General features: G+C 38.9%; 1 protein-coding gene across 6 annotated transcripts in view; it reads left to right on the top strand.

The window, feature by feature from the left end:
* The window catches only part of senp6a (SUMO specific peptidase 6a), a 167,423-nt gene that overhangs the window by 48,743 nt on the left and 102,821 nt on the right, over positions 1-15,859 (top strand). For 4 of the 6 annotated variants that reach the window (XM_043696247.1, XM_043696244.1, XM_043696248.1 and 1 more), the window contains exon 4: positions 13,603-13,748. The exons of the other annotated variants lie outside the window; for them this stretch is intronic. In XM_043696247.1, coding sequence (XP_043552182.1) covers positions 13,603-13,748 — 146 coding nt within the window. The remainder of the gene's footprint in view (positions 1-13,602; positions 13,749-15,859) is intronic. 6 annotated transcript variants of the gene reach the window in all.

Raw genomic sequence — 15,859 nt, 5'->3', positions numbered from 1 at the left:
CTCCCCACCCCCACCCTCCTCTAGCTTATCTCTCCATGCTTCAGGCTCTCTGCCTTTATTCCTGATGAAGGGCTTTTGCCCGAAACGTCGATTTTGCCTGTTCTCGGATGCTGCCTGAATTGCTGTGCTCTTCCAGCACCACTAATCCAGAATCCCTTTGGAGAATGGTCAGTAACCAGGGATATAGACTAAAGGCATAATACTAGAGGGAGTTGAGAATTTCTTTTCGACTAAAGTGTGTCAGCTCTGGAATTCATGGCCTAAAAGAATGGGAAAGGTAGAAACTTTCATTGTAACATTACTTGAATATGCTCTTGTGTGGCTAAACTTGTAAGAATTTCCACTTCCCTATGTGCCACAGTATATTTGTCACCTGGATAGATTTCACTCTTATGCTTTCAACCCAAAGACAGTTTGACACTTCAGTGCAGGAATTTGGAATGCTAAGTTCTGTGCACAAGTCTTTGGAACTAAGGTGTTTTAACGGATGTTGTGCAGTGTGCTTGCACTTACACCACATTACAGAAAATTTGGAATTTCTAAACCATGCAGTTTTAGAGTTGGAAAGTCCACCTGCAATATTGATTATTAAAATGTATCCCACAGTAATTGAACTTCAGCCCAAATACCCATGCTGTTTTAAAAGATTGTCTAATTATTGGACAGCAAATTGAATTTTTACTTGCTGTTTCAAATTGTTTTGAAATCCATATTGTTCATGTATCCATTCACTGCAGGAACTTGTTTAATTTTGATTTAGTCTATTTAATCAGATATAATTATGACAGTCATCTTCATCTTCCTTGTCTCCAAATATAAAAGTGTAGGATCTCTGTGTGATAATTTCTGTTTCCCATTTTTTAAGATGATTGTCCCAGGATTGTTGTAACTTCAATCAGTTGTAACTTCAATCAGAGTCCAAATCTGGAAATCATAGGTGCAAATAACCACAGTAATAGCGTAATCATGGGTATTTCTCTTGTTAAAAAATGGGAAAACAAAATTTGAGGTTTTAGTGCAGATGGCAAGTTGATGAAATGCATTCAAGATTGTTTTATGTAGACCAGTCTGTCCAGGAGCCAACTTGCGGGGAGATGACTTCACGTCTTGTGTAATGAGACAAGGTTAATTAATGATTTTGTAACGGACATCTGGGGAAGCGTGATCATAACATGAAGGAATTTTTATATTGAGTTTAAGTATGACTTAACTCAGCCCAAAACTCTAGTCTTAAACCTAAAAAGTACATTATATAGGAATGAGGGACTGATTGAAAATGGTAGATTGGAAAACTAGATTAAAAGATTTAATAGTAGTAAGCATTGGTAAATAGCAAAAAATATATTGTATCTCTACTCCCTAAAGGGAAAATGTCTCTGGGAAAGTGGTCTGCACATAGTTAGAGAAATCAACATTAAAGGAAGGGGATTATATTGTTACTTAGAAAAAAATGAAATCTGAGAGATTGGGAGAATTTTGGAAATCCACAAGAAAAATGATTAAGGAAGTGGGCCAAAGGAAATTGGCAAGAGTCTTTAGAAAAAGATATGTAAAAAGGAAGCTGGCAGCACAGAGGTATAAAGGTAAAGACTGGCAAAATTATAGTGGGGCATAAAGAAAAACTTTGAGTCTGTTTAGCTTAGGAAAAAGTCAGAAGTTGAACAATGCCAGGTGATCGTCCAACAAGTTTATTGAAATCACAAGCTCTTGGAGCACTGCTCTATCAAGTATTACTTCACCTGACGAAGGAGCAGCACTCCAAAAGCTTGTATTTTCAAATAAACATATAGGACTATAACCTGGTGTAACGTGACTTCTGATTTTGTCCACTCCAGAGCAAAAATGGCATCTCCACATCATGTCTTAGTAGAGTGCATTGGTTTTGATCCTCCAAAATTTTCTTAATTTGAGTGGTCTCGGTGGATTAAAAGGTAAGAAATGAAATGAAAAAAAAAGAAAAGAAATGAAAGGATGAAGAGAGAACCTGGAAACAATAGGCCAGGAAACCTGATGGCAGAGTATGATACTGATGGAATCTTTTATTAGGGGTCTGAAAACAGGAACTTAAATCATCATATAACTGGGGAGAGCCAACGTGAATTTATGAAAGAGAAATTGTATTTGCCAAAGCTGATGCTTTCTGAGACTATCACAGCAGAGTACATGAGAATCAGTGAATGTATTGTATTTGGATTTTCTGAAAACATTCATTAAAGTGCTACCCAGTAGGTCATTACACAAAATTCTATTCCTTAAGTTTGTGTGAAAGGGTAAAACACAAAGGGAATAAACTGTTCAGTTTCAGATTGATAGGAGTACCAGAAGGATCAGTGTTTGAAAGTATTATTTCACTCTTTTTATATTTTTTTTATATATATGTGTGTGTGTGTATATTTATATATATTATATATATTAAATAAAAATATGAATGAGGGTGTCAAGTTTAATGTATCATCAGTAAGTTTAATAAAAATGGAAAAGTATGCTGAGTAGGAAGCAGGAAATGTGTATGTACATAGTTTTATGATCCCATTTGATAATACTAGACATATCGGATCGCAGATGGCTTGATGGATCAAATATTAAATTTTTGCAGTTGGTACCATGGCAGTTTGTCAATAAAATATATTCACACAAACTGCAGATGCTCTTTAACAACAGAGCAAGTATTTATTATTTAAAAGGGGGAAAAGGGAATATTCCATACAATTTGAAAGATCTTGGACAGTAAAACCAAGTTTCAATATAATCCCAACATGTCCTTTCACAGAGACTCAATTGCAGAGGAATTTCACTCTGGCGTCAATCTGCTTTGCTGACTGACTCCTTTCTTTTCCTTGCTCTGTGATTACAATTTTACATTTCCTTTCCAAGTCTGCAGGCCTGGGAATTTCACAATTCTGATGGCATGAACTTTCTCAGCTGTGATAAGTTGAAGATTTCTCTACAAGCTCGCTGGAAGCTCAACATACTAACAACACTTCAACCATGATGACTGATTTCCTGAAACTAAAACTTTATTTTCTACTGGGAGAAGATTTTCTCCCTTTTAAGCAGAACTCCTGGTTCTTCTGAACTGAGACCTTGCACCTTCTGTTCTGAAATCAAAATTTAGTTGTTGGCTTTCTTTTATTTTTCCAATTCAGCAGCATAAGTATTCCATTTGTTAATGCTACTAGGTTCTCCCAGGTACTTGCCTGCAATGACATGCTTTCTTAGAATTAATGCACTGTTCTAAATGTTTTTCTGACTTGGTTTAACAAAAAACTTTGCAAAGTTGATCCACATCCAATTGCCTTCACTTTTGAAATCCAAATTTCAAATTGTTTTCTTTTCTTCATAATTGGTTTAAATAGGAAAGATTTAAAAGGGACTCAAGTGGCATCTTTTTCACATGGAGACAGGTGCGTGTATGGAATGATCAGTCGAAGAAGGTAGTAGAGGTAGTCTTGTTATAACACTTTAAATCTATCCTGTCCAAATGTCTTTTGAGAGATATGGGCCAAACCCAGACAAATGAGACTAATTAGGTTTGGGATAACTGTCAGCATGGCCAAGGTGGGCCAAAGGGTCTGTTGCTGTGCTGTTTTGACTCTGACTCTGAGGGGAAAAAAATGTGGCATATAACATTAAAATAAAAGTGTGAACGAGTCCACTTTGTAACAAAAATAGAAAAGCAAAATTTTTTATGGTGAAAGCTCAAGAAAGATTTGTATTTGTAAGGATCTGGTTGTCATAAGCAAAGTTAACATGCAGGTACAGAAAGCAATGGGCAGTGCAGTGCACTGGCATTATTCCTCACAGAAAAGACATCCAGCTTGATTTAGGGCATTCCCAGTAAAGATGCAGCTGAATGTTATCTTGGATTCAAATCTTTAAGATATCTACAATATTTTGCAGTTGTCTTTCAGGCTTTAAGCAGACAGTATGAGAATTATTACAACTAATGCATTTTTTATTCTTTCATTTGTGATTTGGCCTGCAAGGCGAACACTTATTGCCAATTCTTAATTGCTGTTGAGAAGGTGATGTGATGCACATCCTTAAATTGGTGCATTTAAAATGGCGTGGGTACATTTACAGTATTATTAGTGGAGTAATTCCAAAATTTTGGTCCTACAATATTGAAAGAAGGGCTATATTGTTTGAAGTCAGGAAGTTGGAGAGTGAGAAAGAGAGCAAAAAGTGGAATCGACATTTCAAATCTGCTACAACTCTGCTTTGGAACCAAACAGTTCCTCCTGTTTCCAGAGAAGGAAAGCTATTTGACATTAAACATTTAAGCCCATTTCTCTGAGGTGAAAAGATTGTGGCAGATGGTTGTGGTATCACTTACCTCTGCCGATCACTTGCTGCTTATGCCTTTTGACAGGCAGGTATAGTTTAGTAAATAGTATAGTAATTTATCATTACTTGTATTTATGAAAATACAGTGAAATGTGTTTAAGTCGCCATAATCTGTGCCATTTTAATCACACTAATAAAAAGAAATAATTTACGCAAAGTTAAGACACATTTCTGTTTTTGTTCCATCCATGGCTTCTTGATTTATTAAGTGGCTATGAGATGCCGTCCCACTGTGCAGCCATCAAAGCTGATCCTGAGGCTCCAACAGCAAGGAGGAATCACGCTGAAGCAGCCCTGCTGCTGCTGACTGTACCCAGAATGCTGCCTCTGGCAAACTAGCCTCATCACGGCTGATACTCCAGCCACCACCATAGCCAGGAGACTGTACCAACTGTCAAGGACCAGGGCCCATCACCTGGCTAGAAATCCAACCATTTTGCTTGGATGTTGGAAGATAAGCCTCATATAAAAGGACCCTTTACCTTGTGCATTTTCTTCACGGCTAGCCAGCGATGAAATGGATTTAGATATACCTGATCTGGTAGCAGACTGGAAGTAGCAATGAAGATGGGTTGATGCCAGGCTGACCGGCTCGAATGCAGACTTCCATTTACCATTACTCCTGTGTTAATAATCAATGTTATACACGTAAGCATTCATGTCTCACTCTCCAACCATCACATACCCACTCAGTACCTTCTCTGATTCTCTCTGTCCCTTCATACTATCTACACACCTGAATCCCTCAGTGTTCCTTCAAATTCCCCTTATTTTGTCACGCCTCCCACATGCCTCAAGTATCCTCCAGAGCCATTCACTCAGTATCCACAATGGAATTAGCTCAGGACCTTAAAATAAATCCAAAAATCTTGTCTTCCTTGAAAAAAAAAATGCTCTTCCTCCATGGTATTACACCTTTATAATTGGAGAATATGGAATTAATAGACTATCACTATTAAGTCCTCTTCCTTTTACTGTGGAAATAAAGAAAAATGTCTCTTTCCAAAAAAAATCCCTTTAAGCAGTCAATTAGTTGTAAGAATAAACCCTACTTCCATTGTCACATCAAAGATCAATAAGTCTTCAATATTTTCTCATAATTGGTCAATGTGCAAATACAGCTCCCTGCTGAGATGGTGGTTCCCAATCTTTTGAAACAGCCAAGCATTCATAATAGGCTCAGATAGTATAAAAATCCTAATGAATAATAAGCAACTGAATCTTTTGCAACTGGGAGAAAAATAGATGACTATTTTCTTTGCAAATTACACCAGAGGGTGGTTCATATGTGGAATGAACTTCCTGAAGAAGTGATGGATGCAGGTACAATTACAATGTTCAAAAGACACTTGGATAGATACATGAATAAGAAAGAATTGGAGGGATATGTGCCAGGAAAAGATAGGTGGGACTAGTTGAGTTTCAGATTCTGTTCAGCATGGACCGGTTGAATCGAAGGGTCTGTTTCTGTGCTGTATGACATGTTGGTGTTGGCTACAATGGTGGGGAATCGATCGTTCCACTGCCATTGCAGACGCTGCTGAAGCACCAGAGGAAAAGAACAACTCCTGATTCATAGCTGGTGATGTTGCTCAAACTGCAACCATCATGACCATGAGGAACAGAACTGATCTGCTGTTCAACAACTCCCCCAACCGGTCTCCGCCACTGCAGCCATAGAAGGAAGAAAAGATGAATTTGATTCAAAAAGTTAAATGAAGAAAATAAAATTTGATAAAGGATGCAGTTGGTCATGTGAGGAGGGGAGGTGGAGGTGGCAAGCAGAAACATTTCCTACCCTGCCACCTCTGCCATCTTGTCCTCAAGTCCTGGTTGGTAGCTTAACCAGATATTTTTGGTGTGCCTGATGCTGCTTCTGACATGCTCTCCTACATTCACAATTGAACCAGAGTTGATCTCCTGGCTTGATAGTAATGATAGAAAAGGAGATTCAGAAGAGGTTTCAGATTGTGTTGCTGCCAGTAGCCCATAGCACCTCATGGATCTCCAGTCTTGTTAGATCAGCTCGAAGAGATTCAGTGCAATGCCACACAACACCATGCAAGATGTTCTCGATGTGAACTTGGGACTTTGTCTCCACAAGAATTGTATGGTGGTCACTCTTACTGAAATTGTCATGGACAGATACATCAGCAGCAGCCAGATTCATGAGGATGAGGTCAAGATGTTCTTCCCTCTTGTTGGTTCCTTCATCAAATGACACAGACCTAGTCTAATAAATTTGTCCTTTAGGACCATGCCAGCTCGATACATAGTGCTGCTGCCAAACCACTCTTGGTGGTGGACATTTGAAGTCCTCCATCCACAGTACATCTTGCACCTTTGCCACCATCAGTGCTTCCTCCAAGTGTTGCCCAACATGGAAGAGCACTGATTCATCAGCTGAGGGAGGACGAATGTGGTAATCAGCAGAGGTTTCCTTGCCCATGTTTAGCCTAAGTGGTTTGTTAGACCATATCTGAGGGCAATTGAAAGTGAACCAGATTGCTGTGTCTCTGGAGTCACATGTAAACCTGACCAAGTGAAGATTAGAGATTTGCTTCCCTGAAGGACATTAATGAACCAGATGGGTTTTTTTGATAGTTTCTTGGGTGTCATATGATTTTTAATTCCTGATTCTTTATGAAATTTGAGTTTCACCCTTTAAATGTTGGTCCCTAGAACATCAGCTAAGTTTCTGGATTAATTAGTCTTTTGATAATAAGAGGTAAAAACAATGACTGCAGATGTTGGAAACCAGATTCTGGATTAGTGGCGCTGGAAGAGCACAGCAGTTCAGGCAGCATCCAAAGAGCTTCGAAATCGACGTTTCGGGCAAAAGCCCTTCATCAGGAATAAAGGCAGTGAGCCTGAAGCGTGGAGAGATAAGCTAGAGGAGGGTGGGGGTGGGGAGAAAGTAGCATAGAGTACAATGGGTGAGTGGGGGAGGGGATGACTATGACATGTCTATGACTCTATAAATAGTATCGTGTTCCAATGTAACACAACTCCCAAGTTTGAGTGCCCATCCTTTGTAAGCTCTTCCTGTCCAGGGTCAGAAGATTAAAATTTTCAAGTCAGTTTGATATCTTCTGCTTCCTCATTTTCTCCTCCCAGTTACCCTGATGCGCTCTCTTCATCTTTCTCTCTGCCTGTCTGTTTTTCTCTCTCTCTCTCCATCTCTGTCACTCCTCCATCCCCATGCCTACCCAAAATGTGCTGTGACCTTTTAAGAATTACTATCCTGAAATAAAGAGCAAGGGAGTCCATTGAAAACCCACATTGAATTTCCAATCTTTGAATGCCAGAGGCATCACTACATGCACTGACTGACTTATCCAGATTTAATTTACCACTTACCCACTTCACAATGTAACTCTCAAGAATTAAACGTTTCTTGTTTTGGTTTTGATTTAATGAGTTACATCAAGGTCCATCTGTTGTGAAATGTAATTTCAAAAGTGTGACAGTCAATTGGATGAGAAAATGTCAGCTGATAAAGCTTGTTCTTTTAGCTGATTGGATTTAGTTTGCAATATCATGAACCTTATCCAACTTAATGAATTTGTTAAGGAAGTGAATGGCCCTTTGTAATAGTGTCAAACAAGTAAATAGTTGAAACTTAAGTATCATTTTCAAGGATGAATAGAAAAGTTTCAGGATCAATCTATTGTCATAAACTTCATTATTTAGCCCTGAATCAATTTATAGGACAACTGTATCTGATCATAATTTCTTAATTGTTTTTAACTGGTTGACTATGACATTCATGAGACAATGCAAACGCTTCATCTTAACTCATTGGATCAAACTTTTTACTTCTACTTTGGTTTTATGTAAAAATAACACAAAATTGCCAGAGCAGATTTGTATGTGCAGTACAAAACTTTGTCGATGATTGCAGCCTGCCTGTTTCAAGAAACAATGCCTTCAAGGCTTCTTTGTTTAATGTGGGCAAATATCCCAAAAAACTCATTTTAAAGATATTATGGCATGTAACCTAACATTGCTGATCAGAATATTTAAGCTGTTGAATTTGTAAATTATCACATTCTTTTACATAATGCTGAGACCCTCTAAAATTTTAAAGTAAATTTTGAAAAATTAGCAATCAACATTTGCATGGTTTGTTGTCTTGAATTACCTTTTCTAGTAAACCACAAATTGCAAAAAGCAACAGTTAAAAGTAGATGAGTCATCATTCATATGACAGTACTGTGAAGCATTCTAATAAGTTCCAGTCATATCCATACGTCTCTTCCAAGTAACGCAAAAGGAAAGACAAGGGGCAGCAGCACAATCTGGAGAGAAAAAAACATCTGTTTATGTATCAGCTATGATCCCTGTTAGTCATGGGTCTGTTGAAACCACCTCAGTCAGAAGGTTTTGCATTCAAGTCCTAGTTTAGCTTGGATTTTTCAATTCTCCAGTATCACCCTGAAGGAATGCTGCATTATTAGAGGTACAGCCTTTCAGATGAGGCAATAGGGAAAGATGTTCTTTGCCTCCTCTTTACATGTAGCTTCCTCATTGATGGAGGGCTGTTTGTCAAGTTGTTCCAAATATCACTATGGCATTATATCACAATGAGCCAAGAAGAGGCAGGTCCCAAGAACTACCTCAGATGTGGTAGAGCCTGAACTCATGCCATCTATGCTGCTAACTACTGATGTCTGGCTATCTGAGCTAAGCTCCCCATTCTCTTCCCCCAGATCTTGTGGCTATTTCGAAGAAAAAGCAGAGGGGTTACGCTTGGAAGAAGTAAAATATTGGTGATGTTAGAAGCCAGAAAGTACTCGAGACACTTAGCAGATCTGGCAGTATCTATGGATGAAATAGAGTTAATGCTTTAAGTCCAGTATGACCCCACAGAATTCCGAAGCAGTGTCATGCTGGACTCAAAACATTAACTCTGTTTCTCTGTCCACAGGTGCTGCCAACCTCCCGAGTTTCCTACGCTTTATCCATTTTTACATGGATTATCCTGGTCTTCCAACCAACGCTTATCTCTCAGTTGATGTCCCAAAAGCAGATTATCTTGTCAATATTTTCACATTGTTGCTGTGTTCAAATTGTTTGGTGTATTTCTTGCATTTCAGCAATGTCTACTTGTCAAAAGCACTTGATTGCAATGTTTTCAGGCTGTGAAAGGTACCAGATAAATGCAATTGTTGCCAGAACAGGAATCCTTCAATCTATATCTAATTGAAACAAACTGCTTCATGTACTCCTAACAGATATTTCTGGTTCTCTGAACTTTGCAGCTTGCTTTGCTGTTCTTTTCAAATTTTCAACATCATTGGTATTTTAATTTAGTTCAGATTGTAGGTAGGGACCCAGTCACGACCCTAAATACAATATGTTTCCATCTTTTTAGAAATTAAGACTAAATGGATGATGCTTGACTTAACATTGACTGAAATAGGTGAGAGTACTGCCCTCTGCTACCATTGCAGTAGACAGTGATAATTTTTAGAGATTTGAATTTCAATGACATTTTTAAGAATTCTGCTGTAAAAAAAAATGTGGAGGCATATGTCAGGTGTAGACAGCTGGGATCGAGTGAATCCCTAGAGGAATATAAGGGCAATAGGCTTAAGAGAGAAATCACGAGGGCAAAAAAAGGACCCGAGATACATTTGGCAAATAGTTAAGGAGAATCCCAAAAAGATCCTAAAGTACACTAAGGACAGAAAAGTAACTAGGAGAGAATAGAACCCCTTAAAGATGAACGTGGCCATCTATGTGTGGAACCCCAGGGGATGAGTGAGATACTAACTGTGAATATTTTTCATTTGTATTTACTGTGGAGAAGGACATGGAAGTTAGATAACTTGGGGAAATAAATAATTATGTCTTGAAAAGAGTATACATTACAGAAGAGGAGCTGCTGGAGGCCGTAAAATGCATAAAGTTAGATAAATCCCTGGGACCTGATCAAGTGTTTCCCAGAACTGCGTGGGAAGCTAAGGAAGAGATTGCTGGGCCCTGTACGGAGATATCTACCTCGTTGACAGCTAAGCGTGAGGTGTTGAAAGACTGGAGGTTGGCTAATATTGTAACATTATTTAAGGCTGTGAGGAAAAGCCAGGAAACACTAGACTAGTGAGCCTCATGTCAGTGTTGGATAAGTTGTTGAAGGGAATTCTGAGGGACAGGACTAACATGTATTTGGAAAGGTAAGGACTGATTAGGGATAGTGAACATAGCTTTGTGCATGAGAAATCGTGTCTTACTAACTTAATTGAGTTTTTTTTTGAAGGGGTGAGGAAGATTGAGGGAAAGCAGTAGACATTGTCTATATGAACTTCTTCAGCAAAACAGTCAACATGGTTCAGCATGGTAGACTGGTTAGTAAGATTAGATCACATGAGATCTAGGGGGAACTAGCCAATTGCATGCAAAATTGGCTTGTAGGTAGAAGACAGCATGGTGGTAGAAGGTTGCAGACTGGAGGCCTGTGACTACTGGTGTGCCACAAAGTTTGGCACCGATCCACTGCTTTGCATCATTTATATACATGATTCTGATGTGAATAAAGGAGGCAGATGACACCAAAATAAGTGGTAGACAGTGAAGAAGGTTACCTCTGAGTACAACAGGACCTTGATCAGATGAGCCAATGGTTCAAGGAGTGGCAGATGGAGTTTAGTTTAGATAAATGTGAGATGTTGCATTTTGGTAAGGCAAGCTACAGCAGGTCTTTATACAGTTAATGACATGGCTCTGGGCAGTGTTACCAAACAGAGACCTAGGGGTATGTGTAAAATTTCTTGAAAGTTGAGTTGCAGGTAGATAGGGTGATGAATAAGGCATTTGGTACATTTGCCTTCATTGGTCAGAACATTGAGTTGGAAGATCATGTTGCTGCTATACAGGATTTTGATGAGGCCACTTTTAGAATACCGTGCACCATTTTGGTCATCCATCTGTAGGAAGGATATTGTTAAACTTGAGAGGATGCAGAAATGATTTACAAGAATGTTGTCAAGATTGTAGGATTTGAGGTATAGACAGAGGCAGAATAGGCTGGGTTTCTTTTTCCTGGAGGCTGAGGGGTGACCTTATTAGATTTAAAGAAAACATGAGCATGGAGAGGATGAATAACCAAAGTCTTTTTCCCATGGTGGGGCAGTCCAAAACTAGAGGACAAAGGTTTAATACAAGGAGAGAAAAATTTAAAAGGAACCTAAGGGGCAGCTTTTTCATGCAAGGGGTGGTGTGTGTATGGAGTGAGCTGCCAGAGGAGGTAGTGGAGACTGGTACAGTTGCAACATTTAAAAGGCATCAGGGATTGGTACATGAATAAAAAGGGTTTTGAGGGATATGAGCCAAATACTGGCACATCGGACTAGATTAATTCAGGATATCTGATCTGCATGGATGAGTTGGACTGAAGGGTCTGATTCTGTGCTGTACACCTCTAACTGTCAAGCGGACTAGATCAGATTGGGATGTCTGGTCAGTGCGGACAAGTTGGACTGAAGGTTTTGTTTCTGTGCTGTGTGGTTTTACAGCTATTTAGAAGGTACTAACTACCTCAACAACAGAAGAGGTATCCGCTGTAGCTTTGTAACATGACCAAAAACTCCAAGTCATGTTTATATGTTGTATTGCACTCTGCAGAATTGGAGTCCTGACAAGAACCAATTTAAATCCCATTTTGCTGAGAGGCAATGTCCACTGTCCAGCGAAAGTAATTTTCCTCAGTCTTCTGAGAAACCAGTACTAACTTCCTGCTGAGATATGCTTCAGTGACGATGACAATTCCTCACCACAGCATGGTGCATCTTCAAGTCATCTTTAATTTTCACAGTCCCTATTTCTGCAGCATTCAGCTTGGTGGCTAACAGAAAATGTCCACCTTACCTAGTTGTTTCCAGCAGCTGCAGTTTTTCCTATCTTTGTTCTGTGTCTTTTGAATCATGATTCTGACACGAGTAAAACTTCCTTTGTCTTTGGGTATAAAAAATTGGCATTTTGCTTTAATTTGAGCTGGATCTGAACCTGGTTCCCTGTGGCAGAAAGGTCATATCAGCTACCACTAGGTATAACTAGTAGGAGTTTTTTATTGTTATGCACTCATGGGACATGGACCTCACTACCTGGACAGCAGTTATTGCATTTCTCTAGTTGTTCATCAGAAGGTGGTGGTGAGCTGCTGTTTTGAAACATTGCATTCCATGTGCTGTACGTGACCCACAGTGCCCTTAAGGGAATTCCAGGATTTTGACCTAGAGATAGTGAGGAACTACAGTATATTTCCAAGTTGAGATGGTGAGTGGCCTGGAGGGGAATTTGCAGGTGGTGATGTCCCCATTTATCTGCTGCCATGGGATTATGGCTTGTGCTTAGCTGCACCATAAATTTACCTTCAATTGAACTAAACTTTTGAAATGCAGCAATTTTATAAAATTTTGCATTCAAAACACCTGAGAAACTTGGGAGTTTATTTTCATTCGAGGTTAATCTGTTATTCTGGACTTGCTATTTCTTTATTTTTCTAATTTATTCCTATCTTCTGTAATGCTGGACTTTTATTTCTTCTATTTTTCTAATTTGTTTTTCCCCTAAGAATCCGTACCTAGGTCCTCTTGTACCTAAGATGGCACCATAAGTGACACTTGTAAACTTTTCACTGTACTCATTTGCATCCATTTGAGAATAAAGCTAATTTTAATTTTAATCTGACCTTGGATCAGTGAATTGAAAAGTAACCATGCTGGACATGCCAAAATAACAAAACAACGAATGTGGAGAGAATTGCAACGTCTACATCTTCAAAACAAATTGCAAGTTTTTTTTATTCTTTCATTGGATGTGGGCATCACTGGCAAGGACAGTTGCCAGTTTGTTCCCCATCCCTAATTAACTTTTGAACTGAATGGCCTGATTGACCAATCAATGGACAACTAAAGATCAGCCACATTGCTGTGGATTTGGAATCACCTGGAGGCATGACCAGACAAAAAATGTTAGATTTTCTTCTTCTAAAGGACATAAGTGAGCCACATTGAGTTGGGGCATGTAATGATGCCATTACTGAGACAAGCTTTCAATTCTAGGTCTTTATTAATTGAATTCAAATTCTACCAGCTTCTGTAATAGGACTTGAACTCGTGTCCCCAGAATCTATGGATTACCCATCCTGTGATGTTACCACTACACTGCACCTCCCACTAAAGTTGTAACTGACCACACCAATCCAGAAAGCATGTGCACTAAAGTGCCATTTGTGATTACTTTCTCTTTCAGACCAAAACTCCCTTTTCATCAGAATCAGTTAACAGTACTGGTTTCTTGAAAAACTATGCAAGAAGAAATCAAGGCAGTGGTTTTTCTAAAACTTTGAAAGGAAATGCAACTGGACTCAACATGCTGGGGTCTGGCAAGAAACCAAGGTCTGTTAAATTTATAAACTCATTTAAATTCAAGCATTTCAGATGAGCAATATTTTCTGTAGGCTCTCTAATCAGTGTTTTTTGTTTGCATTCAAAACCTGTTTGTGCTGTTGCATTGATTCAGGATGTTAAGGTATATGACAAGCTAAATTAATGATTTTTGTGGTCTTTCTAACAAAGATTGCATTCTGGCCTTTCTAACAAAGATTTTGTACAACTTAGAAGCCAATTTCATGCAGCACAATGTGCCTTTGCCAGGTTTTTGATTGAGCAAACTAATGATTCAAGTCACTGACTATTTTCGTATACCTCTGTATTGTTTCCCTTTTTAAGTATTTTTCCAATGCATTTTTGAAAATTACTATTTTATCTTCTTTCAGGCAGTGCATTTCAGATCATGGTAACTCACCATAAAGGAAAGTTTCCTAATGGTGTCTCTGACCTTATGTTAATCAACCTAAATCTCTGTAACAATAGCAACATACTGCAAATTCTGAAATGAAAAAGAATTCTGGAAATGCTCAGCAGGTTGGCAGTGTCTAAGAGAAAGTAACAGTCTGTTGAAACTCTTGTCCTCTCCACAAATGAGCTTGCTTTTTCTATATTTATTTTTCATTGTCATTTGTTTACTGACTATTCTGCTATTGGGAGGCATTTTTAATACACTTCTGCAGCAAGTGTGTATTTCTAAACGTAGCGGTTTACTTGAGTGCTACCAAGAGGGCTGTGGCTTTTATTTGTACTCATGCATGTGCATGTTTAATGCAACTTGTTGAGCATGCATAATATAATGTCCCATGGGAATTTAGTACGTAGAATTTTCAAAATAATCCAATTGTGACTGCATCAAATTATAGAGAAGGAACTTGTAGGGAGCATAAACTTTTTCAGTTAGCTTTTACAGGTATACAAAGAGAAAAAGATTTATCTTCAACAATGTATGTTCCTTAATCAGAAGCAAGAGAATTTATAATGGGGAACAAAAAATGGCTGACAAGCTAAATACATACTTTGGTTCTGTATTAACTTAGGAAGATGCAACACATCAGAAATATTGGGGAATGCAGATTATAGTAAGAGGGAAGTTACACAAGGAAATCAATAGTCTGGAAGTAATGATGGGGAAATTTATGGGATTGAAGGCCAATGAATCCCCAGGCCCTGATAATCTACATCCCAGAATAATTGAGGAAATGACCCTAGAAATACTGGATGCACTGATGATCATCTTCGAAGATTCCTCAGACTCAAGAGCAGTTCTTACAGATTGAAGATTAGCTAATGTAACCCCTCTGTTCAAGAAGAGAGGCAGAGGGAAAACTGGGAATTATAGACCAGTCATCCTGATGTCAGCAGTGGGGAAGATGCTATTGACCATTATAAAATAATTAATAACTGAATAATTGGAAAACAGCTGCAGGATTGGATAGAGTCAGCATTGATTTACCAAAGGGAAAGCATGCTTGATGAATCTGCAGGAGCTCTTTGAGGATGTAACAAGTAGAATTGATGAGAGAATTTGGTTCATTTGGGTGTTTGGACAAAGCCCCACGTAAGAGATTAGCATGGAAAATTAAAGTGCATGGAATTTGGTGTACTGTACTGACATGAATAGAGAACTGGCTGGCAGACGTGAAACCAAGAGTAAGAATAAATGGTCCTTTTCCTAAATGGCAGACAGTGACGAGTGGAGTACTACAGGGATCAGTGCTATGAGCTCAGCTATTCAGAATTTATATTAATGGTTTGTATGAGAGAACTAAATGTAATATCCCCAAATTTGCAGTTGATTCAAAGCAAAGTGGGAGAGTGAGCTGTGAGGAGGTTGAATTGGATGAGTTGAGTAGGCAAATGTACATATGAGGAGAAAGTGAGGTCTGCAGATGCTGGAGATCAGAGCTGAAAATGTATTGCTAGAAAAGCGCAGCAGGTCAGGCAGCATCCAGGGAACAGGAGAATCGACGTTTCGGGCATAAGCCCTTCTTCAGGAATGAGGAAAGTTTGTCCAGCAGGCTAAGATAAAAGGTAGGGAGGAGGGACTTGGGGGAGGGGGGCGGAAATGTGATAGGTGGAAAGACGTCAAGGTGAAGGTGATAGGTCAGACTGGGGTG

Source organism: Chiloscyllium plagiosum, chromosome 9 (genome assembly GCF_004010195.1).
Source record: "Chiloscyllium plagiosum isolate BGI_BamShark_2017 chromosome 9, ASM401019v2, whole genome shotgun sequence".
Lineage (NCBI taxonomy): Eukaryota > Metazoa > Chordata > Chondrichthyes > Orectolobiformes > Hemiscylliidae > Chiloscyllium > Chiloscyllium plagiosum.
The sequence above is the reverse complement of the archived record's forward strand: the minus strand, read 5'-3'. Positions and strand labels throughout refer to the sequence as shown.